The sequence below is a fragment of the Diceros bicornis genome, chromosome 41 (assembly GCF_020826845.1).
Source record: "Diceros bicornis minor isolate mBicDic1 chromosome 41, mDicBic1.mat.cur, whole genome shotgun sequence".
NCBI classification, from domain to species: Eukaryota; Metazoa; Chordata; class Mammalia; order Perissodactyla; family Rhinocerotidae; genus Diceros; species Diceros bicornis.
In genome coordinates this window covers 794,125-818,661 of record NC_080780.1, presented here as the reverse complement: position 1 = coordinate 818,661, position 24,537 = coordinate 794,125, and the positions used below count along the sequence as shown (strand labels likewise).

At 43.0% G+C, this 24,537-nt stretch overlaps 1 protein-coding gene across 8 annotated transcripts in view; it reads left to right on the top strand.

The window, feature by feature from the left end:
- LOC131400036 (cytochrome c oxidase assembly factor 1 homolog) overlaps positions 1 to 14,462 on the top strand; it is a 100,002-nt gene extending 85,540 nt beyond the window's left edge. For 6 of the 8 annotated variants that reach the window (XM_058534684.1, XM_058534685.1, XM_058534686.1 and 3 more), the window contains 4 exons: positions 5,566 to 5,665; positions 8,488 to 8,636; positions 12,656 to 12,732; positions 14,071 to 14,462. In XM_058534684.1, coding sequence (XP_058390667.1) covers positions 5,566 to 5,665; positions 8,488 to 8,636; positions 12,656 to 12,732; positions 14,071 to 14,170 — 426 coding nt within the window. In that variant the 3' untranslated portion in view covers positions 14,171 to 14,462. Of the gene's footprint in view, positions 1 to 3,406; positions 3,473 to 5,286; positions 5,445 to 5,565; positions 5,666 to 8,487; positions 8,637 to 12,655; positions 12,733 to 14,070 lie in introns of those variants that run through there. The other 2 variants (XM_058534690.1, XM_058534692.1) reach the window with 2 other exon arrangements.
- Positions 14,463 to 24,537: the final 10,075 nt, after the last annotated feature.

Below are 24,537 nucleotides of genomic sequence, written 5' to 3'. Positions count from 1 at the left end.
TATTTATTTATTTTTTATGAGGAAGATCAGCTCAGAGCTAACATCATGCTAATCCTCCTCTTTTTGCTGAGGAAGACCGGCTCTGAGCTAACATCCACTGCCAATCCTCCTCCTTTTTTTTTTTCCCCAAAGCCCCAGTGGATAGTTGTATGTCATAGTTGCACATCCTTCTAGTTGCTGTATGTGGGACGCGGCCTCAGCATGGCTGGAGAAGCGGTTCATCGGTCCGCGCCCGGGATCCGAACCCAGGCTGCCAGTAGCGGAGCACGCGCACTTAACCGCTAAGCCACCGGGCCAGCCCTCAACAGTGCTTTTTTGATGTGTGTGTGTGTGTGTGTGTGTGTGTGTGTGTGTGCGCGCGTGTTTGTGAGGTTGAGGGGCTACTGAACACTCTCTTCAAAAGACAGCTGATGGTGCAGGTCAACTGAGGCTGGTTAAAAAGGGGCAGGGGCTGAGCCCCCTTTTATGCCCTCTACTCTCAAACCCCTTGCCCTTCTTTGATGTAGGGAGTGGCTCCCTGGAGACGAGGTGGGTCGTGATTGCCTTATCTCTCCACTGAGTCAAGGTGGCCCATCAGAGAGTCCCACTGAGTCCTTACTGTTTTGTACACTTGTAAAATTCTGTTTATGTTTTTTCTTGGACTGTGATTGTGGCTTTTGTTATGGGATGTTATAAAAATAGTCATGCTATATACTATGTATGTATGTATAAAATACTATACCTATTTTATACTATAAAAATAGTCATACCCCAATACTAGGGATGTTGTCTGCAACACCAGCCACTTCTGAGAGCCCCTTTCTGAGCATGCATGGGGGATATCTTTCTCGGGCCTCATATGTTATTAGGAAATGTTGTTTTCCTCCTCAGCTGCTGATTCACATTACCTCATGGACACTCTGGACCTTGTAGCTGCTCAGGCTTCCCTTTCTACTGAGCAGATGGGAAGCTCAGTGTCAAATCTGTGGCCACCTCGAGGAAGTACCTAGTGCATGAGAGTGTGTAGTTTTGTGCACTAACTTCACCCCAGCTGTATTTCTCTTCTTAAAATTATTTTCCATTTGTCTTCCTTTCCTCATCCATTTATTTTCTTCTCTTCTAAAGTGTGTATCCTTGTTAGCCCCATCATCCTTTTTAGAATGAGCTGCTGCACAAATTAGGAAATAAATAAGAACTATTCTAAATATTTTAAGAAACCATCCTTTTGATCCATTCTTACTACCTCGGTCTTAGCTCTTCTCTCTGCTATCTGCTGCAGGAGTCTCTGGCTGGTTCTGCTGTACCACCTCTCCTCCCCATCTGCCCACCTCTCTGTCCTAGAGAGATCTTTCTGCAGCCCCTCAGCTGCAGAGTAGAGCCCTGCAGCTCAGGGTAGATGGCCTTTCTTAGCAGTAACTACCTCCATTTGCAGACTACTGTCCTGTGGCTCTACTCCTGCTCCCCATACTTCTGCAGCTCTTGTTTCTGCCTCTCTGCCATAGCTTGCCATTTCCACAGATCTGAAGCCCTTCTCCCACTCCTTCACCTTTCTCTGCTTAGAGTCAATTTCCTCTGTGAAACCTCTGCTGATCCCCTCCAGGCAGGGCCGACCACTTCCTGGGTGTTACTTCCTCTCCTGGTGTACACGTCTGGGTCTGGTTGCACTAACTAGGCTGCTGCTCGCCCATAGGCACCTTTGTGCAAATTAGAAAAAGCCCCCACTCCTTCTTCAAGACACTTTATAGAACGTCTATCAGTTACGAGTTGAACTCTCTCCCCAACCAGGAGAGACCCAAGGAAAGGTCTCTTGCCCTTCCTCTTGGGGTTCTTCCTCTGTTTGGTGTTACAACTTTGAAATGAGACCGAAGCTGACCATTCGGTAGCACAAGCTTTATTCAATGGCCAAAGGATGGAGAAGTGGGAACAAAGTTCACAAATCAACTTCTCAGCTCTTCGGGCAATTAAGTAGATGTTATAAGGAGTCAAGAAGGGGGGGCATATTCATGGGTATTTGGGGAACTGGGCAGGCTTTTGGGGGGAATAGGAGTGCCACCTCTTTTCTTTCCATATGTGGTTATATCCTGCCATTGCCATGGCAGTTGTAAACTGTCATGGTGTCAGTGGGTATGTTCCATAATGTGATAATGTATTACAATGAGCTTATAATGAGCTGTGGAGTCTATGTCAGGTCAAGTTAGACTGCCATGTTGCCTTCAACCAGTTTTAACTGGTTTTGACTCTACGTCTCAGCCGTCTCCTCCTTCCTCTCTTTGTGGTTTCCTGTAAGCTGAAGAGAATGTGTGAGGCTTGTTCTGAGCAGGGTTGTGGTTAATGTCTTATGGGGTTGGTGGGCCAGGTAACACAACTGTTGGAAAATGGTCTTAATAAATATACGGGTCTAGGACATTTACCCTGTGAGTGGCACCCTGCTAGGGCTGTGCCATGCTCAACTGCCCAACAGTTGTGCTCCATGGCTCTCTCTGTGTTGTAATTATTGTGAATTGTCTGCATTCTCCTCAGCACTGTTTGTCTGACCAGAGCAGGCCCTCAGCAATCATTTGCTAGGCAAAAGAAAGAATGAAAGAACAAATACATGCCATGCTCTTGTCTGGAGAAATAGCAGGGAAGGCATACCTGACAAGGCCTGTTGCACTGAACATGATGAATATATTGTAATTCAGAGACATTTTTTTTTCACATTTCAGTATTTATGAAATCAGCAGATATCTTCAAGTCAGTGTATCATGGTGGTTGAGAGCACAGACCCCAGAGCTAAACTGCCTGGGTCTCAATCCCAGTTCTACTACTTATGCGCTTCTTTGTGTGACTTCAGGCCCTTTACTTAACCTCTCTGTGCCTCAGTTTACTCATCTGTAAAATGGGGATGATAACAATAGTTCCTCCTTCATGGGGTTGTTGTGAGAATAAAATGAATTATTATATGTATGGTGCTTAGAATATTACCAGGCATATCATAGAGATATAAGTGTTCTCTGTTATTATCAGTATTATTAAAGGCTATGTCTACATTTAGTACACTGTTGTTTCTTTTTAACCCTGAGAAGCTGGTTTAATCCATGGTGTACAGCTTGTATTGAGAGCATCTTGTGTGGGAGGGCTGCCGGAGGCCCCTGATTGTGTGCACTGCAGTCACACACCTGCGCCCGCCCCCGCCCGCAGAGTTTTCTGGTTGCTGCAACAAAAGATACACTGTACAGACAGGAAACCAGGAGGCTGTGTTTTTTCTTCTTAATATGGCTGATGAGAAAGGAGGAAAAACCAAGGCCTTTTACAGAGGAGGCTAGTTTTAGAGTTTATACTTAACTTCTTGTTCATGTTCTGAAGCTTGGATTGGTAATACATCTCGGCTATATAAAACTAGAAACCAGAGAGAATTGGGTTTGAAAAAGTGATTTTAATGTAAAATCTTTATCTAATTGCGGCACAACTTTCCTTTGATTTTCAAGAAAGCTGTGCTACAAAGTGGCAAAAGGTAATGACTATTAGGGAACCAAGTTCCCCGTTAGAACCCATGAGGGTATCCTCAGGTTGGACAGTAGGTGAAAGTCGCTCCCTGACTGGTGGTGGGTTTCTCCTGGCCTTCAGTGTTCACTTGTGCTGTGACTTCACATGAGGGCTGGGGGCTGTTCTCTGCGTTTGTTGTTCAGAATGCTTTTTCACTTGTGTTTTGATGCTGGCTTTAGAAACTACAGCCTTGTGGGAAGCTCAGCATAACTCATGCTCGCTGCCCCACCCTGCGGAGCTCTTCTTCACAGTGAGCGAGATCTGACTAATGCATTCTTTGGAGATGCTCTGACCCTTTTCATTATGAGACTAAATGGCTTTTCCCACATTACTGTAATTGACTTTACACTCAACTTTGATAAATACTCTTACATGCTATACAGCACCAGCCGAAACTTTCACAGCAGATTCAGTACATTGATCTGGGGTTTCAGCAGCCTTTTCTTAGTTGGACAAAACAGTATATAAGTAAATAGTACAATGGTCTAAAACTTCACCCTCCCTAGTTTGATAAGTTGATCAAAACCCTTTATATACATAAATCTGGATTCAATGTTATTTCAGTATAGAACTGATCAACTTGAGCGCTGTCCAAGGACGTGTTTAATTATCAGTTCCCACAAAGAATATCCACATGAGGAACTTTCTCCAACAGGCCTTCTTATGGATTCATTTACCTTCAGGTTTCAGAAATGATAGGTGGACAGTTGTTACTCTCCATATTCTAGAAGGCAGGGAAGCAAATTGTGAGAATGTGTTTACCTGAACTCACAGATCTGCCAGTGGAGGAACTAGCATTATACCTAGTTCTTCTGCACTGCAGTGCCTCGGACTCCTTTAGGTCACATCAAAGGCCTTGTTTTCTAAAGACGCACATAAAATCTAGGGTTAAATCTTCAAGTGGGGACATAAACACTTACAGTCATCTTTTCATTTATCTTAAGCTGGAATTTCCATCTCTGCCCAAAATCTCATTTCTTTTTGGAGAAATATCAGGAAAGACAGACAAAGAGGAATTTACCTAAATCTCATCTCTGGTGAGGATGCCCTGATGCAGCTTAGGTAGTCAGAGCAAACTAGAAGCCCACAGAAAGACTCTGACTGACAACTGTATTTTGTTAGTTTTTTTTTTTAATTGGTTGTCAACGTTTAGAATTTGAGCAACTTCACATAAAAGACCTCTTGAAAAACTGGAAGATTCGTCCAGACTTAGCCCACATGGCTGCAGTTAGCTGGAGCCAGGTCGAAGCTGCCCCTTGGCTGGGCTGTGTTCCTCACTTTTCAATGTCTGCTTTCATTTATGTGACTTGTCTGGCCCTGTGGGCATTTGACTTGTGACCTCTGATCTAAGCCACTGTCCTACGCTGTTTTATGGCTGAGTATCTTACAGCCTTCCAGAAAGGCCCAGGCCGCGTGTGAGCAGTGGTTAAATGGCCACCAGGAAGGAGGATAATTGGCTCCTTCGAGGCCCACATGCTGCTCCTAGCCCCACCCTGGTCTTCAGGGGACAGGAGTTAAGGCCAGGGTGGGTATGGGTGTGCTGACTTTGCTGAGCTGGCTCCTCTCCATCTGTTCATTCAGCCTGAAAGTCGTGACCAGTTTCCTTATCCAGGGGGTGGGACATTTTTCAAAATATGAAAGAAAGCAGCCAGTGACCACTCCGGCCCATTCGTAGGCCTACAAGACCAGCTATTGCTGCAAAAGGATAAGCTTCCTGTTTACCAGCCAGGCTGAGACAAAGTGGTTGTGCTTCCTGGCAGTGAGAGACTTGGCACACAGGCTGGGTTCTGTCTGTCAGGACAGCAGGGCTGAATGCTTCCTCTGTACTCCGCTGTCGCCCCCATGGCCTGGGTCCTGGCTGCGGGCCACCCTCACGAGGGCACTTTTGCTTTGGCTCCAGAACTGGCCCTGGCGTTCTGAAAGGAAGCAAACGAGAGAAGGTGGCCTCACCTACTTGCTAGCTTCCTCCTTAGCTTTCCTTTCCCTGTGGGACCCAATCCAGGCAAAGTCCCTTGGCACAAACCTGAATCTAACGAGAAATTTGCATCTTTTGTTTTTAAGTCTCCAGGAAGCAGGATGTCAATGCCTCTGGGGAAACTTGTCCTTTTTACCAGCGTGATGGCTGGCGGGAGCTGCACCCTGATATATTACCTTATACAGAGTAAGTATCCAGTGATCTGCCTGAGGCATGGCCTCCTCCTAGTTCTCTTGCCCCTGTTCCTCCATCAAAGGAAATACTTCAGACGCTTTCAGCAGATTGGAGAAAGGAGGAGAGGGCTATATTTAGAAGCCAGTACACCATTCCATTGGCTGTAGCTCCCTCCTTATCCTATAATCCCAGTGTTTCCAGGAGCCACAAGTGTAAGTAAAAGGACCAGCATTCATTTGCATAAGAGGCGTTGCAGAAAGCAAGATGGGCTTTCACTCTAGTCACACACGGGAGATCCGTCAAGATTTCTGAGATTACATGAGGAACAGAGGGAAGGGGGAGACCAGATGGTTCCCAGGTGGGGAACACTGGCTGTTTCTCAAGTGTCATCAGCGTGTTTGCCCTGCCATTCTCTGCTATTGATTTAGTGGAGGAGAGAGCTTGAGCAAGGGACTCTGGCGAGAGCAGAAAATAAAAGCAGAGTCCAGGATGGCAAAATCCTGACAGATGCTGATTCCAGCTCCACTGTACCCAAATTTGAATTTGTAAAGACAGGCCACAATTATTGTGAGCAGCCAAGACATTTAAGGTCATTTCAATGCTACTGGTTGCGAAGCGGCAGCAGTTTTTTCTAGACTGACTTCTTTGAAGCTCCTTTATGCCCGCCCAGCTTGGCTCCTCACCCTAACTGCAGCATTTTCACTTCCTGCCAGGACGTTTCACGAGCAGACAGGCAAACAGAGCACTGTGTCCTCGCCGCCTATTCTTCCCCACCTTCCTTCAGAGTTGGCCCAGAGGTCCCTGGGTCTAGAGGTGGCCCAAGAAGAGTATTCCCAGGGATAATTCAGACTGGAATAGCTCAGCCTCCTCTCCCCTCTGCCAGAGGGTCAGAGGCAGGACACGACAGGAATGGGTGCGTTTTAAGGGTCAGGGCACCGACAGCCTTTTCCCTTCGGCTCTGCAGCCCCCATCTGCACTGAGCCCCAGCTCCAGCTCCTGATGAACTGTGTGGCCTTGTCGGGGAGTCCCTTACCTTCCTGGGCCTCAGTTGCCTTATCTGTGTGATGAGGGGTAATGTTAGTGCCTATGCATAAAGTTGTTGTGAAAATTAAATAAATCTCACTACATGTGACACATTGAGAATTGTGATGTATATGAAATACTGAGAACCATGTCTAGCCATGGAAATCAATAAAGATTAGCTGTCTGGGGTGGGCCCGGTGGCGTAGTGGTTAAGTGCTCACACTCCGCTGCAGCAGCCTGGGCTTCGGATCCTGGGCACACACCAACGCACTGCTTGTCAAGCCATGCTGTGGCGGTGTCCCATATAAAGTGGAGGAAGGTGGGCATGGATGTTAGCCCAGGGCCAGTCTTCCTCAGCAAAAAAAAAACAGAGGAGGATTGGCAGATGTTAGCTCAGGGCTGATCTTCCTCACCAAAAAAAAAAAGATTAGCTGTCTGGACCCAGCATCTGCTTCTCCTTTTCCTGTCAAGGCTGGCACCTCCTTCACGCCTGCAGAATCCCCTGCTGCCCCACTCCTGGGAAGTAGCACAGGAGGGGCGTTCTCCTTGTCCCCTCCAGGCTCAAGCCGCCTTTCCCTTCCATTACTGTGATTGGACCTGGGAGAGCAGCTCTTGTTGTCGGACTGAAAACTCCACTTGGGAAGTCTACTTTTGCTCTCTCTCTAGTGCAGCTTGTCGTACCTTACACCTTCAGGGAGGTGCTTCCTGGAGTTCCTAGTAGCCATTGGACCAGGAGGGTACCTGAAACTGGGAGTAGTTTATAAGATTTATCTACGTGAAATGTGGCTTAAATCTGTAAACTTGACAAATTACCATCTTTATGTCCTGTTTCTTGGCCCAAGGGTGGTGGTGGTGTTGATGTTGTGGTCTGTTTTATGCTGGTTTATTAGGACCTTCATCTTAGTGGAAGGAGCAACATTTAGAAGTCAAGAGTCATAGGTTCAGACCCCAGCTCTGCCGCGGACTAGCTGTGTCACTTTGAGCAAGTCATGGAATTGTTGACCTTCAAAAAATAGCCAGTTATTTCTCCAGCAGAATTGGGTTTATTTGGGATCAGCAAAGAATTGCAGTTAGGGGTCTGCAACCATGGCAAGCCACATGCAAGTCCTGAGCAGCAAGGGGAAGAGAAACTCTTTTATAGGGGAGAGGAAGTTGGGAGGGCTAGTGTAAACAGAGTCTATTGGAGGAGACTGGGAGTGCAGACTTCTCATGGGCTGAGTTGTGACAGTCTCTCATTGGCTGAGTTGTGACAGTCTCTCATTGGCTGAGCTGTGACAGTCTCTCATGGGCTGAGCTGTGACAGTCTCTCATGGGCTGAGCTTCTTGCCCATCAAGAAGAGGAAGTCCTTCTTCTTCCTGCTCCTCTCTGCTACCAAGTCAGGTCAGGAAAGCTCCCCCTTTTGGCCTTCTGACTTCATTCTAATGAGATTTCTGTTTATTAATTTCCACAGAATCATAGGACTTTAGAACCTTAAGCAAAGTTAGAGAAGATCTAATCAGACCCCTTAGATGAAGAAATGAGGCAATGAATAAGGTGAGGAAATGAGAGACGAAGAAGTGGAGGCACAGAAAGGTCAAGTAGCTTGCCCAGGATCATCTGCAACATCCCCACAGATACTGACTTTCAATACTTTGGTTTTGGAGTCTCTAAAATGGCTAGTTTAGAGTAGATGGTTCCTAATTATTCTTCCACCTGTAAATTTCACATTGGTTTGTTTCCGTGCTGTATGTGAATTGTATCATTTACCTTTCTACACAGTCTACCTGACCAAGTTCAATAAAGAAATGTAACAACTATCTTTCCCACCTAGAGGCTTTTTCCAGGGCTTCCTATTACCAGCTGGCACTGGAGCAGCTGCGTAGCCGCCCCGAGGCCCTGGAAGCTCTGGGCAGCCCCCTCAACGTTCACTATCTCCACCTCACCGACAAGTACAACTTCGTGGACATTGCTGATGCCCAGGTAACGTGCTCGCCCGGCGAACTGCAGGCTATGCAGGCTAGGTGCCTATTGAAGTCGAGGAGGGGGCTGCCGTAATCTGGAGAGAGTCATGGAGGAGGCTGGAGTGAGGATTTGGGATGGGAAAATCCACAGTGTAAAACTGCTACTAGGTATTAGCACCTTTTTAAAAAACACTATGGATTAATTTATTGTCATATAGTTTTCTTTCTTTCCGGGGACTCAATGTGGAGCGAATGCAGTGTTTGTGCTCAGGTCACCATGTTAAACTGACGGTCGTAGAGGAATGACCAGTGGTAGTTTGCCTCCACTTCCACTTTGAACGTGAAATACATCTACAGTCAGTCAATGCTCATTCAAATGTAAACAACCCTTTGAACTCTAGTTTTAAAGCTTATTTATTTACATTGCTTCCACGAAATGCCAGTCCATTTTATCGTTGTATCTTACCTTCTTTTATAGTTCAGCTGATAAAACTCACCTGAATACAAAATTCATTTGTTCTTCAGTTTAACAAATACATTTTGAGTACGTGCTGAGTTAGAGGAAGGATTCTAAGCTGTGTGGGGAATGCAGAGGTGTAGAAGTCTTTCAAGGAGTTGACAGGTTAAAACTCCTGAATAAGAGAGGGTGAAGCAAATGCCGTAGTAGAGGCCCAGGAGGGAGCGGGGAGCAGACTGGGAGATTGCTGTGAAGAAAAGGAGTGCCAAGCTGAGCTGCAGCGTGCATATGAAGGCACCTCGCTGTGTTCCATGCCAGTGTGACCTCAGCAGAGGTGCAGGCTGCTGAGGGACCTGAGGGTGTGGGCAGGTAGCATGGGCTGGAGCACCTAGAGGCCGTGACATCATCATGTGAGGTGAGCACACTTGAGTCTGTGGCCAGCAGAAACCCTAAAGTATTTTGAGGATAAGAGTGAGATGATCTGACCTAGTTTATTTTTTGCTATTGTTGTTTTTATTATTTTAATGGAAATAGTTTTATTGGGATTTTTTTCTAGCTACAAAAGCAATCATGCTCAAGTATTCTGATAAAAATATTCGATCTGGTTTTGAAAGAAGGTAAATTCACGAAGATTGGCAATTGCCAGGGACTGGATGCAGGGAACCCCCTTTAGGAGAGCAGTGTGGCCATGCAGGCGTGCAGTGGTGAGAGCATGAACCAGTGCTGTGACCTGGAGAAATGAGAAATGGCTGTGGAGGCTGTCGTGGTGGCCAGGTGACAGGTACTGTGGCCAGGTGATAGGACTTGGTAACAGTTTTATATCAGGAGTGGGTGGGTCAAAGGTGACACTCTAATGTCTGACATGAGTGAGTGGAAAGATGGCAGTGCCATTGAGTGAGAGGAGCCCAGGAGGAGAAAAGGGAAGACATGTATTTAGTGCCCACTCAGCACCACATGGCATTATGTGCATGGTCACCAAATCCCTCACAGTGTGGTGGCTCCTCTGTATTTCCCCATCTCTGGTCACCTGGCTGGATCCCCGAGAGCATGAGAACTTGGAAAGGCCAGGGATTGGGTCTGGTTGTTCACTGTCTCCCAGCACAGAGCACGGGGCCTGGCCTCGGTGCTCAGGAAACCTGCAGCTGCCTTTGCTAAGGGCAGGTTGATGCAGCATCCGTTCCGTGATCTGGTACCCCCATGAATGGCTGACGCCATAGTGGTTTTGGTGGGGAACCTCCTCTGGGCAGGTCCAACTTTCACTTTGGCCCAGTCTTCTAGCACATGCCAGCTGGTGCGGAGGGGCCTTCTTCCTGGGCTTCCCTGCAGCCCAGGGCTCCTGGCAGCACCGTGACGGTGTTGGCTGTGGCGCTGGGTCTGGGCCTCTGCTGCTGCCAAACACTGTGACTCCACAGTGGCAGGAGTTCACGGTCTGCTGCCCCAGAGCCACCTGCTGCCCCAGCCCTTGCTCTTCCAGTGTAAGGAGTATGTTTGATATTCTGCCAGGTTATTCCCTTCCTTCCTTCCTTTATGATAAGCTTGTTGTAAGGATGCCTGTATACAACACATGCCGTCTTATCCCAAAGTCCCCTTGTAGTTCTTTGTTTGATGCAGAGGTGAGAAGATTCGGTTGTTCATGAGGCAGTTGTCATGTTGAAGGGTTTCTTTCCAAGTGTGTGTGTGAGATAGTCACTAACCACCAAGACTTTGGTCCCAGGCACTCCTGCTTTTTCCTTCAGCCCCGTCTGGCCTGTGAAATGCCTCTTCCACTCACAGAGGGGCAGCTGCCCCGAGTTCAGACATTGACCCCAGGATGTTTGCTCTTCTTCAGAACCCTACTTACTTCTGCCCTTTCCTTCCCCTTTTTTTTTGGTTTTCTTTTAGCATGCAGAGATGCTCAATGTGTGCTCTGTTGCTTAATTTTATAATCCCCTGAGAAGAGCTATAGCTTGATTCCAGAAGTGGAACTCTGAAGAGGTGTTTCAGTGACTAGGTGACTACGCGTCCACTTGGGGTATGAGCCACCATCCCAAAGCCTGTGTCTTCTTTAAAGTGCATTTAAATAAATGAAAGAGAGAGAGAATTTTGGAAAACACAAATGTGTGTGTACCAAAGCAGTGTTTTCTCTAGGTGGCAATTTGGAGTGGGTGAAATATGCCATCTCAGCCCATGGAAGTACTTTGGCCGTCACCTGTGTCATAGGAGGGCACCCTGGGAGGTGCCTGAGGACGGGCTTCCTGGTTACCACATTGTGTCTCCTTCACGAGGCTCAAACTGTCTTTAGTTTTCACTCAGAAACCAAAAAATACTGCATTCAGTATTTTTCTAAATAGGAGCATGAGCAAACAGCAGCTCCCTCTGAGGCTCCAAGGCTGCGTCCCCTGGCTCAGGGCATGGCAGCATCTGGCAGCATGCCCCGCGGGGAATGAGCCCAGTCTGCGGTGACTGGTGACGAAGAACTAACCAAGAACTCGTCATCTTTCCCAAATGAGCCTTCATGTGCTTTCCTTAAAGCCTGTTCTTTATAGTCCGGATCAAAGTATTTACCAATTTGCTGGTAATAGTTCCCCATTTTAAACAATGGCCTTGTTTTTGTTGTCTTTTTTTTTCTATTTTATTATGGAAAGTTTCAAACATACAGAAAAGATAAAAGAATTGATGCTGTGGTACCCATATAGCTGCTACCTGGATTCTACAATTAATATTTTGTTCAGTTGGCTTTATTCCTTACCTGTTCATCTAGCCATATCTCTACATGAGCCCATCTTATTATTTTCTTTCTTTTTTGGTGAGGAAGATTAGCCCTGAGCTAACATCCATGCCAGTCTTTCTCTATTTTGTATATGGAATGCCACCACAGCATGGCTTGGTGAGCGGTGCGCAGGTCTGCACCGAGGATCCAAACCCAGGAACCGCGGGCTGCCAAAGCTGAGTGCACGAACTTAACCACTGTACCACCGGGCTGGCCCCCCATCTTATTATTTTCAAATATCCGTATGCTGATGAATTTTACAAAATGCATCCACCTGTGTAACTGAAGCCCCTGTCTAGATGGGGACTGTTCCCATCACCCTGGAGTCCCCTCATGGTGTTCCCAGTTGGTCCACTCAATCCCCCAGCCCCTCCAGAGGCAATCGCTTTTCTGATATTTTTTTCCAGCGTAGTTTAGCCTGTTCTAGAACATGGAATCATGCATTATATACTCTTGAGTAAGTCTCCTTCACTCAGCATGTTTTTGATAATTTGTCCATGTTGTTGCATATATCAGTAGTTCGTTTTTAACAGAGGATTTTTGAATAATCACTGTAAATACCAAGGGCATTGAGTTTGGTGCATAAAAGTTCTCATTGCCAAATAGGAGGACTGCCATTGACCTCCTCAAACCATCCACAGAAGGGCAGGACATTGGGAGGAAGACAGATGGAAAAATTAGGTGAATTCTCCAGCAAGGCTTAAGTTAGAAAACAACCAGATTCTGTGGATAATCACTGGATTTTATGAGGTTAGCTCTAGAGAGCATTGTTTTGTCGTCTCTTGAGAGGACAACACCACATCCAATTATATCTCTCATTTTACACTCCCAGTTGAAGATTCCTGTTTCTGGATCCAAGTCAGAGGGCCATCTCTATGTCAGCTCATCCAGAGATGCCCCCTTTAAGAGGTATTATGGGAAGGTGGGTGGGATTGGGGGGACAGGAGGAGAACCTTCTGATGGAAACTGTCCTAATTCCCATTTTCATCTGTAGTTATATGATTGTGGTAACAAGAATTAGTTTTTCAAAGATTGAAAAGTTTCATGGCCTGGGCACCAAGCCAGTGCTTTGGCTCTTAGCTCAGTCCAGACATTTTGTCCGATGCAATCTGCTGAATCATCCTCTCCTTATGCTGCTGAATTTGAAGAACTTTACAGTTATAGTGATCCAGGTCTATGATAATTTGATGCTATGTTACAGCTTCTAACACTACTGCCTCAGTCGTTACAAATGAATGAAGGCATGGGTTTCTGTTCCAGAATTATTCATCACATTCTTTATATGAGCTCTCCACCCTGTTAATTGGCCTTTCTTGTCTGGTTGCCAATAGCCACACTTCCCCCACGGGAAGCCTCTCTCAGAGATGTTTGCTGTTTAGCCGGGATGTGTTTTAGTTCCTGAGGACACAAGGAGCAGACAGCTCTAGGCAGCGCCCCTCTGGCTTCTCCGGGGCTCGTTGACCCCTGAGCCTGGGATTAGTGGAGGAACTGGCCAGGGTCCAGCCGGGAATTGAAGGACGATGTGCCTTCTGACATGGGGAGTAAACTGCTCCTTCTCTTTCCTGATGCCCCTTCCCTTCGCTGTCACTCCTTCATTGTTAAACTTGCCATGACAGTGATGCTGGTTAAGTAATAAGAGCCCATAATAAAATGTTGAAATGTTATGTTAACATAGCTCTAACATAAAATAGCGTTTAAGACATTATTCCAAACAACTGCTTTTTTTCCTTTTTGACCATGTCTTTTGCCTCAGTGTTCCCTTGATTAGAGACTATACTTGGTTTTTTTTACTGATTTGAATAATTAAATATATTTTCTTTTTTTCTTGGTCAGTCTGGCTAATGGTCTGTTAATTTATAAACAACTTTTGATTCATTGATTATTTCTATTGCTTTTCTATTCTCTCACTTATTTCCATTATATTTCCTTCCTGCTTCTTGCTTTCACTGCATCTTGTTAGTTTTAGTATCCTGTGTTTTCATTTGCATTCATCATCAAATATTTAAAACTTTTCCTTGTAAGTTTTTCTTTGGTTCATTGGTTATTTGGAAGAATATTAAATTACAATTATTTGTTAACTTCCCAAATCTCCTTCTTTTTTTTTTTTTTTTATATTTTTATTTAATTTATTTAAACTAAAAAAAACCAAAATCATTTCTCCCACCCCCACCTCTGGCAACCACCCATCTGTTCTGTGTATCTGTGAGCTTAGTTTTGGTTTCCGTTCTTTTGATTTCTTTTTATCAGGTGGCACCTTCAGGAGGTCGTCTTAGAGCTCAAGGATGGTCAGCAGATTCCTGTGTTCAAGTTCAGTGGGGAGAATGGTGCTGAAGTCAAAAAGGACTAAAGGTGATCAGGAAGACCCAGCTGTGTCCAAGCACGGCCTTCCCTCATCACCGTGTGCCCTCGATGGCTGTGAGCCAGGTTTCCAGCCACCAGGAGTGGGGTTGTATGTGCTGGCATATGGTAATTCTGGTATAATTCTAATTTGACCACAACGGACACTATTGTGGTTTTTTAATTTAATCAGAAAGAAACTCACTCTAAGTTTATAAGAATTTATTTGAAAGTTCTCTGTATAAAAGCAAAGCACAGAATAAAAGGAATCAGTATTTGTAATAAAATGTTTGTTGACTTTTGCTAGTTCTCATCTCTTTCTGTTCGTTTCCTCTCTCCACACCCTCCCCATAGTTTTCAGCTCCATCAAGGAGACTGAGGCTTTCCTAGCAGGGAGGAGGTTTGCAATTGTTAATAGTAGAGCACAGAGGAAGAACACGCCACTTGCTCCACCTGCGTTCATGTTGTTAAGTAGCTTGTGGAAGTTCTCAATCACTTTGGAACATTGTTTTTGCTTCATTGTTTGTTGTTTCATTTTCTTGTTTCTGTTTTATTTACCGACTGTCTGCCCAATTGAAGATTTTCAAAATAACTACTTTAATCCAAACATTTGGAAAGCTTAAAATATTTATATGTGTACATAAGCATATGTAAACTAACATAGGAAAGTTAGTTTAAAGCTAACAGGTCCTCATCCTTCTGCTTTCCAAACAACTGAACCACATACTAGAGATTCATACCTGTAGGTTTTATTAGTCTTATAAGGAGATAGTACATGAAGCCAAAGATCTTCCTTCCCTCTGAGCACCAGAGGGAAAAAAACCAGAAATCTGGTACTTTTGCTTTGAAAAGGCCGTTTAACCCTCTTAGTATTAGGCTTACTGCAGTTATAATTGCCTACAATCAAGGACATTCATGAGCTCTTTCCCTACATTCTTCATTGGAGAGAAGCCTCTCAGAAAATATTAAGCTTCAACATGCTAGTAGAGTACGAGACCTTCAGTCGTTGGAAGTTATTTCTATTCTGGAGTTTGTTTCTTTAAAAATATATATTCTTTGAATAGCTTGCACAGTGAAAATTCTCTTTCCCTGAGAGCACTTTTGCCAGTGTGTTTATTGATAAATATTACAGTCTATACAATCTTTTAAGATAAATGGTAGAACGCTGTCCACACAGTTTTGTGCTGCTTTATTCTTTAACAATTACGTATAGTTCTGTTGTGCACGTGTCAGTCTGTGTGTTGCTTCCTATCTGACTGTTCTCTGACAACTCTTAACTTCCTTTCAGCGTTGGCTCGTTTTGTCCTTGCTGTGGCCAAATCATGGAAAACTAGGGCCTGGGTGGGCCATCTCTTTGAAGTAAGTGACAATTTTTCTGTAGAATTTGAATTAATTAAGAGGCTTTTCTAACCCAACTAACTGGAAACAGTATTATGTAGTGAAAAGATCCTTGATTTCCATTTGAAAGGCACCATCTTGGGTATTTTTTCCAGTTAAGTTTACTTCATGTGTGTACTTATTAATGCCTTCATAGGTGATTGTGAGCAGGCCAGAACCTGGTCATTGCAGTTGACATTGTCTTTCCTTTTCTTTAAGCACAGCAATGATGTGTATTTGCAGCCCACTTCTTCCTGTATATGTGGTAATGACTGTGAATTAGCCATTGACTCCCATTAACTACCTTGAAGACATCCTGGATAGTGCACAGTGTAATCACAGGAAAAGGCGACTTTTCACCATGAGCAGAGTTGGAGCAATGCCCCCAGCTCACTCTATAATAGAGAGAGGACAGCCCAGTGACAGGAGAGGGGGCTTCACTAGAATTGTGAGAAGTATAGATTTATAAAGACCACGGAAGAGAGATCACAGCCAACAAATTGTAATATGACTCCCATGTGCCTCTTCTATAAAGATGTGGCACGGTCACCACTTGCAGTTGTTGACCAGCTAGTGTGCCGAGTGGGCGGGGAGGGGCTGGAGAGGAACAGGATTATTCTACTGTGCCAAGAGAGTTTCAAGCAATGGTGCTAAAATAGTATATAGAGAGAAACCCATTAGGAGAAATTCAGCAGGCTGCATGGAGAGTGCAAGCAGAAAGAACAACATAAAAAAAGGCCTCAGCAGGGGGAAATGTGAGCTATCCCCCAGAAATAAGATATCCAATTTGGCCAGTATATTGGTTAGCTAAAGATACAGTAAAAGAAAGCCCTGGAAAGGTAAGTTGGCCATACTGTTAGCATTTTGCATGCAGCTTGTGGCCATCATAGTTTCTGGAGTAAGTCTATGATTCTACTGTTAATGGAGGTTTAAGAGACTGTGCTGAATGTGTCCTGACAAGACCTGTATGACTTTCAAATAAATCACAAATTTCACTGTCATTTATCCCATTTTTCTAGAACTGGCTTCCTCCTACCTTTCTTTCCTCCAACCATCCCCATTCACCAATCCAGGAATTTAATAATATCTGGTAAGAGAAGATTTTATTATTCCTAGTTTTGGTAAGGTTGCATACAGCAAGATGAAGCGAAATACATTACATATACAGGAAACAGCCAGAACTTGACAGATGGTGGCCTCTGTCCTCAGCATAGTGGAAAGGTCAGGGAAATGCTCAATAGATGGCAGCTCTAGAGGGTTTTCTGAAGGCAAGCAGTCTTAGGCCACTTGACAATTTGGTGTTTTCAGTTTGTCCATATGAAAAATATGAATAAATATTTACCAGTCGCCTGTCTTACAGGTGAGGCAATGTTTATACCGTTCGTTGGGATGCTTGGGCAAAAGACGCTGTATACACAGGAGGCCTGATGACCGGGTGGGTCAAGGAGGAGGCAGGAGGGTGATAGGAAAACCTTCGGGCTCCATCCACAAGAAGATTCTTGTCTCCTTAGTAACCAGTACATAGTCCAGGCTTGCCTTTCAGCTGACTTCAGCAGAATTGCTCAGTTGAAAGTACTGAACGTGTACAGGAACGTGTACAGAAAAACTGTGGCATTTTATGATCCAGGGTAGAAAAACAGGAGATGAAAATATTAAAAACATGCCTCTCAGACACAGGGATGTATCACAGATCACATGTGGTATATTAAATGCCTTTTATTATTAAATAATAAGCCTGCAAGGCAGAAATTATTTTTCCTCCACGTAACTATAATGCTTATCGTTTAAATTTAGCTACCACGTTAGTGTCAGTCACTTTCCAGACTTAATAAGAAAGTAATTTTTTACTTCCAAATTATTTTTATAAAGTGAGAAAGAAACTATAGACCAATCTTTCTTATGAATGTCATTGCAAAATGCTAAATAAAAGATTAGCGGGGCTGGCCCGGTGGTGTAGCGCTTAAGTTTTCACGTTCCGCTTTGGCAGCCCGGGGTTTGCCAGTTCGGATCCTGGGCATGGACCTACTCAACTGCATATCAAGCCATGCTGAGGTGGCGTCCCACACAGAAGAGCTACAGCTCTACAACTATGATACACAACTATGTACTGGGGCTTTAGGGAGAAAAAAGAAAAAGAGGAAGATTGGCAACAGATGTTAGTGCAGGGCCAATCTTCCTTAAAAAAAAAAAAATTAGCAAATTGAATCAAATGACATATAGTAAGCGGTATATTGTATTATTTTTCACAAAATATTTTGGTGCTCTCCCTTACAGTGGTCTTCTCTATGGGAAGATTATACATTCCTGCCTTGTTGAACTTAGGTGTGACTGTGTGATTCGTTTTGGCCAGTGAGTTGTGAGTGAAGTGACATGCAAGACTTCTGAGTACAACTTTTAAGTGCCAGCCTTTGGTTCACCATGTCCCTTCCCTAACATCAGTAAAATTCCAGGTGGCCGCTACTCCAAGGACTTGGGTTCTGGAATCAAGATGATGTGTAGCAGAGCTACAGCCGACCCACAAGGGGACACGTGGCATGAGGGAGAAATAAGCTTTTATAAGTCCCTAAGATTGTAGGCCATTTATTACTCCAGCTTATTCTAGCCTACCCTGACTGTTAACAGTGACTCAGAGAGGTTTACTCCAGGAATGCAAAGGTGATTGAATATTAGGAAATCTCCTCATACAGTTCATGATATTAATAGAGCTAAAAAGGAAAATTATATGATAATTTTTATAGATACTGAAAGGCATTTGACTAAAATTCATTAGTCATATTAAAAACAATTAAATGAGAATGGATAATAATTCTCAAAAGATGTGTGTGTGTGTGTGTGTGTGTGTGTGTGTACACATATATTCCCAAAGCCAGCATCTTACTCACTTGGGAAACTACTAGAGGTTCTTCCGTTCTAGTCAAAAACAATATTAGGAGGCACTTCAGTCATGTGTCACATAATGTTTCAGTCAATGATGGACCACATATATGATGGTGGTCCCATAAGCTTAGTACCATACAGCCTAAGTGTGTAGTAGGCTGTACCATCTAGGTTTGTGTAAGTTCACTCTATGATGTTCACACAACGAAATCTCCTAATGACACACTTTTCAGAGTATCCTTGTTAAGTGATGTATGACTGTATATCCACCATTATTTAACATTGTATTGTATCCAACACAGTTAGGCTAAAAAGTAAAACAAATGATAAAAGCAAGAGGCCTAAAAATTAGAAAGGAAGACTAAAGCAATTACTATTTAGGTAGATGATATGATTATATATCTGCAAAACCCAAAAGAATCTGTGGGAAACTCCAGAGTATTTAGTAAAGTAGAGGATGTTAGATTAAATATAGAAATAATATTTCTCATATGTACAAATAACGAGTTAGAAGAAATAACGGAGAACAGACCCTATTTACTAGCAAAAACCAAGCCAAAACAGAAACTACTTAGGAAAAAACTTAGCAAGAAATCTGCAAAACTTATATAAGAAGTGCTCAAATACAACTGCAAGATACAAAAATAGAACTAGAGAAATTGAAAGCCCATGTTCCTGGATAGAGAGTCTTCATCATAAAGATGTTACTTCTGCCTCAGTTACATTTAATGTGGTACCAATAAAAATGTCATTCGGGATTTTTTAAAGTTAGACTCAAAAAGTCTCTTTATGAGACTTTCCTCATAAAGTGATTTCATCTAAGTTGGGAGGAAATTAAGGCATGGATTTGCTTTAATATGGTGTTTATACAAAATATTTGAGAAATTAGATCAGCAAGATTTACTCTTAACAGCTCAAAGGAGGAGGCTTTTAATATTAAGCATTTTAAATATACAATTAATAATAAATCCTAAGTACTCATCACAAAAGTCTACTCTTGTTTACCCAATAATACTTTGTCAAGCTGGGTGGTAGATTTCTTTACTTACATAGGATGGTTTTTTTCCTTCCCAATTTCAGCTGGATGATTTAAATGAGGATAAGAATGATATAATCAGGAAGGATACTTTTAAAAGAAAACGTCTCAGAGAATTTATACCAGTCTTTGAAAAGATACTTAAACGCTACTAGCATCTCAAAGGGACAGTATTGTTCTCTGCTTCTATTGAACACGTGGGATAAGGAAGACAGCTAAGTCCATCGCATTAAAACTGTTGAGCTAAAACTTATCTCAGCTCCCCAAAAAGGAACTTGGAAGCAACGCATGGTGAATTTGAGAGTCGCTGAAATTTTAACATTGAAAGCGATCCTGTTGTGTGTTGGGTTTCTTTATCTAGAAAACACAAAGAATGCACTGCTTGTGGGGAAAACTGAGCAAGAGCTTAAAGCTCTGCAAATGCATCAGGGTTCTGTACTCAGGACACGTGTTCCAGGCGAGCCCAGGGGCCTCGCTCTGAGACCCATTTGGAGAGAGACAGCTGTTGACAACCTCACCTAGGGCTGGGTTCAGACTACCCTGGTGGTAAAAGTCTTGTGGAATGACTGTTAGAATTTGTGTTTTTTAACCAGGAAAAAAGCATTTTAAAAAGTTAAATCATTTAATTTCTCTTTCATTGCTGTATCGGCATAAAAATTCTCTCTTACCTGTGATCTAAACCATTCACCTTATGAAACTAGGAAGTTAGATGTCTTCTCCAAAAGATACTCATGTAGATTCCACTATTTAATATAGAGAAGCAGAAAGAAGAATAATACCAGATTGTTTGACCATTGCCATCCAATTGGGAAGAAAATAATGTGCTCTTTAATATAATACATTTAATGCAGTTTTTGCTAGTTTATATCGCAGTTTGTGTGGTCTCCATTGATTTAGTTTTTATATAGCCCAGTTAGCTTATTTCTTTGCCATTCTCCTGATTATACCAGTAAGCCATCTCTCAAATTCTACCATCTTGCAAATGTAAATTTTGGCTACAAGAGCATGGTGCTATCAAGATCAGCACAAATTAATCACAACCACTGTGAAACATCTGCTTTATTGATGGTACTTCAAGAGCATCACATTTCCATAGACATCAAGAATTATGACGTTATGATAAAGTTGCTCTTGTTGAGTGCAAGAGTTAATAGATTAGATTAAAAAATAAGACTAATTCCTAGTCCTAGCTGACACTGAATTTAGTATCTGATGGGCCCTATATTTGCTCATGTAAAGACCACTATTAAAAATTTAGCTGAGAGAAAGAATTACAGTATTATAACTATCATTGCAAAATTTTAGCCAACAGATATTTTTGTGTAACTTAAAAAGTTTAGAGATTTTTAAAACTTTGATTCTACTTTTGTCTTGATTTAAGGTATCTGGCCTTCCAACTTCCAGCAGTTTGGTGACTCCTTTACTCTGATACCGTTACTAGATACTGTGGTCGGAGGTGGGGGAAGTGACTACTGAACACATCCTTAGTGGTTTGCCTGAACTCAAAAGGAGTGTTATAAAGGTTCACATGTGGTAAGCAATACTTAAAACTGCTTCCATTTTACAAACTAAGTGCAAACTAAGCCACTTTCCAGGACTACATTTTCAGAAAATTCACTATTCAAAACAAAGTAGGAGGAACAAGATGGAGTAGACACACTTCTCCCTATTCTTCCCACTAAGTACAGCTAAAAACCTTGGATATACATAAAATAAACATAGGGCAACTCTGAAAACTGAAGAGAAGGCAGATTGGCTAAGGACCTCGGGACTCAAGTAATAACACAACAGTGGGTTCTCTGGGTTTTCCTTTGCCTCATATATCTCAGACTGGGTGCTGCTGAAACCAGCAACCCAGAAACACCAATGGGAGCAGACAAGAAAAGCCTGCTCTCGCAAGCCAAAGGACCAGGAAAGAGCCAACCTAGAAAGGCAAAGAACTTTTACACAGTAATTGCCCTACTCTACCCAAACACCGTGGAAAAAAACATGGCCCCAACCCCACTCTGTGTCAGCAAAGGCCAGTTGGAGAGCCTAGACTTCCTCTGTTGCTTGGCTGTAATGAGGCCTGCCCTGGGTCCCTGCTGGGCTGGTGGCAGAGAAAGCCCAGTGGGGAGCTGAGACTTTCATCCCTGCCTGATGGCACAGCCACCCCATGGTGTCAGTGGAGGCCACATGGGGAGCCTACACTTCTACCCCTACCCAGCAGGAATGAGCCCTCCCACCCCCATGGTATCAGTGGAGACCACGTTCTCCAGTGGGAAGCAGTAATGAGGTACCCCTCCCTCTGCCTGGGCGTCAGAGGAAGCTGACTGGTGAGCCTGAACCTTCACCCCCACCTGGCAGTAGTGAAGAGGCACTGCACATCCCCCACTTCACCCACCAGCATGGTGTCGGAGAAGGCCTGCTAAAACAGAGGATTTAAATAAGATCCAGGGTCTCATAACATAAAACCAGATGTCCAGTATACAGCAGAAAGTCATGCTTTCATACCAAGAACCAGGGAAATCTCAACTTGAATAAGAAAAGACAATCAACAGATACCAACACGGAGATGACATGGATGTTGGGATTACCTGACAAGGATTTTAAAGCAGCCATCATAAAAATTTTAAAAAATCTTCAATGAGCAATTAGGAACCTGCTTGAAAGAAATGAAAAAATAGAAAGTCGCAGCAAAGAAATAGAAGATAGAAGGAAGAATCAAATGGAAATTTTAGGGCTGAAAAATATTATAAATGAAATAAAAATCTCACTGGCTAGGCTGAACAGCAGAGTGGAGAGTCAGGAACTTGAAGATAAAATAGCAATTACTCAATTTGAACAGAGAGAAAACAGACCACAAATAGTACTTGTGGGTCTATTAACAAAAAGATCTAGCATTCCCAGAAATAGGAGAGAGAGAAGGTGGTGATAAAATAGTATTTGAAACAAATAATGGCTGAAAAGTTTCCAAATTTGGTAAAAGACATAAACCTATATATTCAAGTTGCAAAACATATATATTCAAGCCCAAACAGCATAAACCCAAAGAAAACTAGGATAATACAAACTTCTGAAAACCAGACAAAGAAAAAAGCTTGAAAGCAGTAAGACAGAAACAATACCTTACCTAGAGGACACAGATAATTCAGATGATAGATTTCTCCTTGGAAACCACGGAAGCCAGAGAAGTGGCAGAAACTTTTTCAAAAAGTGCTAAAAAGAGAAACTGTCAGCTCTGAATTCTGTATCTGCTGAAACTGACCTTCAGGAATGCAGGGGAAACAGACCTTCTCAGATGATGGAAAACGAAAAGAATTTGTTGGCTTAAATAGTCCTAGCCTAAAAGAATGACTAAAGAAGTTCTTGAAACAGACAGGAAATGTTTAATAAAAAAGAAAGGAGTCTTGGAACACCAGAAAGAAAGAACAAGGGAAAGAGCAAAAATACGGATAAATATCATCGACTTTCCTTCTCTTGAGTTTGCTGAATTGTCTGATGGTGGAAACAAAATGTATAACATTGTCTGATGTAACGCTTTACTCAAACTGGTAAAATGTTGATGTAAACTGATCTTTGTTGCGATGAAATAGTTCCATGTCTTAACTGTGGTGGTGGTTACAGGAATCAACACGTGATAAAATGGCACAGGACTGCACACATGCACTGTACTAACGTCAACTTCCTGGTTTTGATGTATCTGTACTATGTTTCCAACTCCCTGTAAGTCTATAATTATTTCAAAATAAAGTTTTCAAAGGTGTAGGATAGATATGAATATGCTGCTTTGAAAGGGGCAGGGTTGAGGTGATAATCCTCCCCTCCTGAATAATTTCCAGCTCTCTGAGGATTAAACATCTCTCTTCCCAAATACTTTGATTTATTTTCTTCTAGGTACATTTCTCTTACAATTTATTGGGAAGTTGGTCATTTTAATAATTTAGATAACTAAAGACATACTGTTTTTCATGAAAACTCATCACAGGATATTGAAACTGAGAGAACATTTTTATCTAAAAAGTTGTTATACTACTGCTGATAACATATTTAGTAAAAATAGTTTAGTTTTAGAAAATAAAACCCTCACTTATTTTAATAAAAACTGTAAGGAATGTAATCAAAGTTGTAAGATTATTCTGCCATGTAAAATAAACTGCTCCCCAAAGAACTGTGTCAATATTGGTTTTAAATAGGAAATATCTCCTATTTCAAATATGTTTAGATTACAATAGCCTGGGCGTTGGCAAACTTTTTCTGCAAAAGGCCAGATGGTAACTATTTTAGGCTGTATAGGCCATAAGATCTCTGCTGCAACCACTTAACCCTGCAGTTTTCGTCTGAAAGCAGCCATGGACACAAGTAAATGAGCGGGCACGGCTGTGTTCCAGTAAAACATCACTTACCAAACAGGCAACAAAGGCCACAGTGTGCTGACCTCTGCACTAGCCTAACCTCAGGTTACTTATCCTCCAGTTATTATTAAAAAAACTATCCAAAATCAAGTTACACAAAAATAACTTTTAAAAATTATTGTGTTATGGACATTAACTAAAATATAGCCAAAGGTAGAATCCACTGAGGTAAAAGCCCTTGACTAGCAGTCAGGAAAGCTCAACGATCCTATCCTCTGTTCTGCTCTTCTGCGGTAGCTGTAGGATCTCAGGCAAATCATAGACTCCTTCTGAGATTCCACCACCTCATCCCTACTTTGAGAGAATTAGAGCAGAGTGTGTGTCACCGACTAGGTGCCCCGAGGAACTCAAGGGTGGGTTTGGAAGCATTTAACTGTTTTTCCAAATTGTTTTTTACCCCTTTTGTTATGTTAAGGAGATGCAACCACCAATCACCCTGAACCAGATGACGCCTCACCACAAAAGCTACGCCCATGACCTTTGCCTTACTGTTAATACTAAGATCTCTCCAGGAGGAGCTTAGGCCTTGTCACCATAACCTGCAGTGTATATGGAAGCATGTTTTCCAACTGAGCCTGCGCAAGCGAATACCCATCTCTCCCTTTTGAATATTCATTCTCCATCCAAAATAAAAGGTCCCTGCTTCCCTTTGTTCCAGGATGCCATGACTTGGGAAATGATCCCACATGGCCT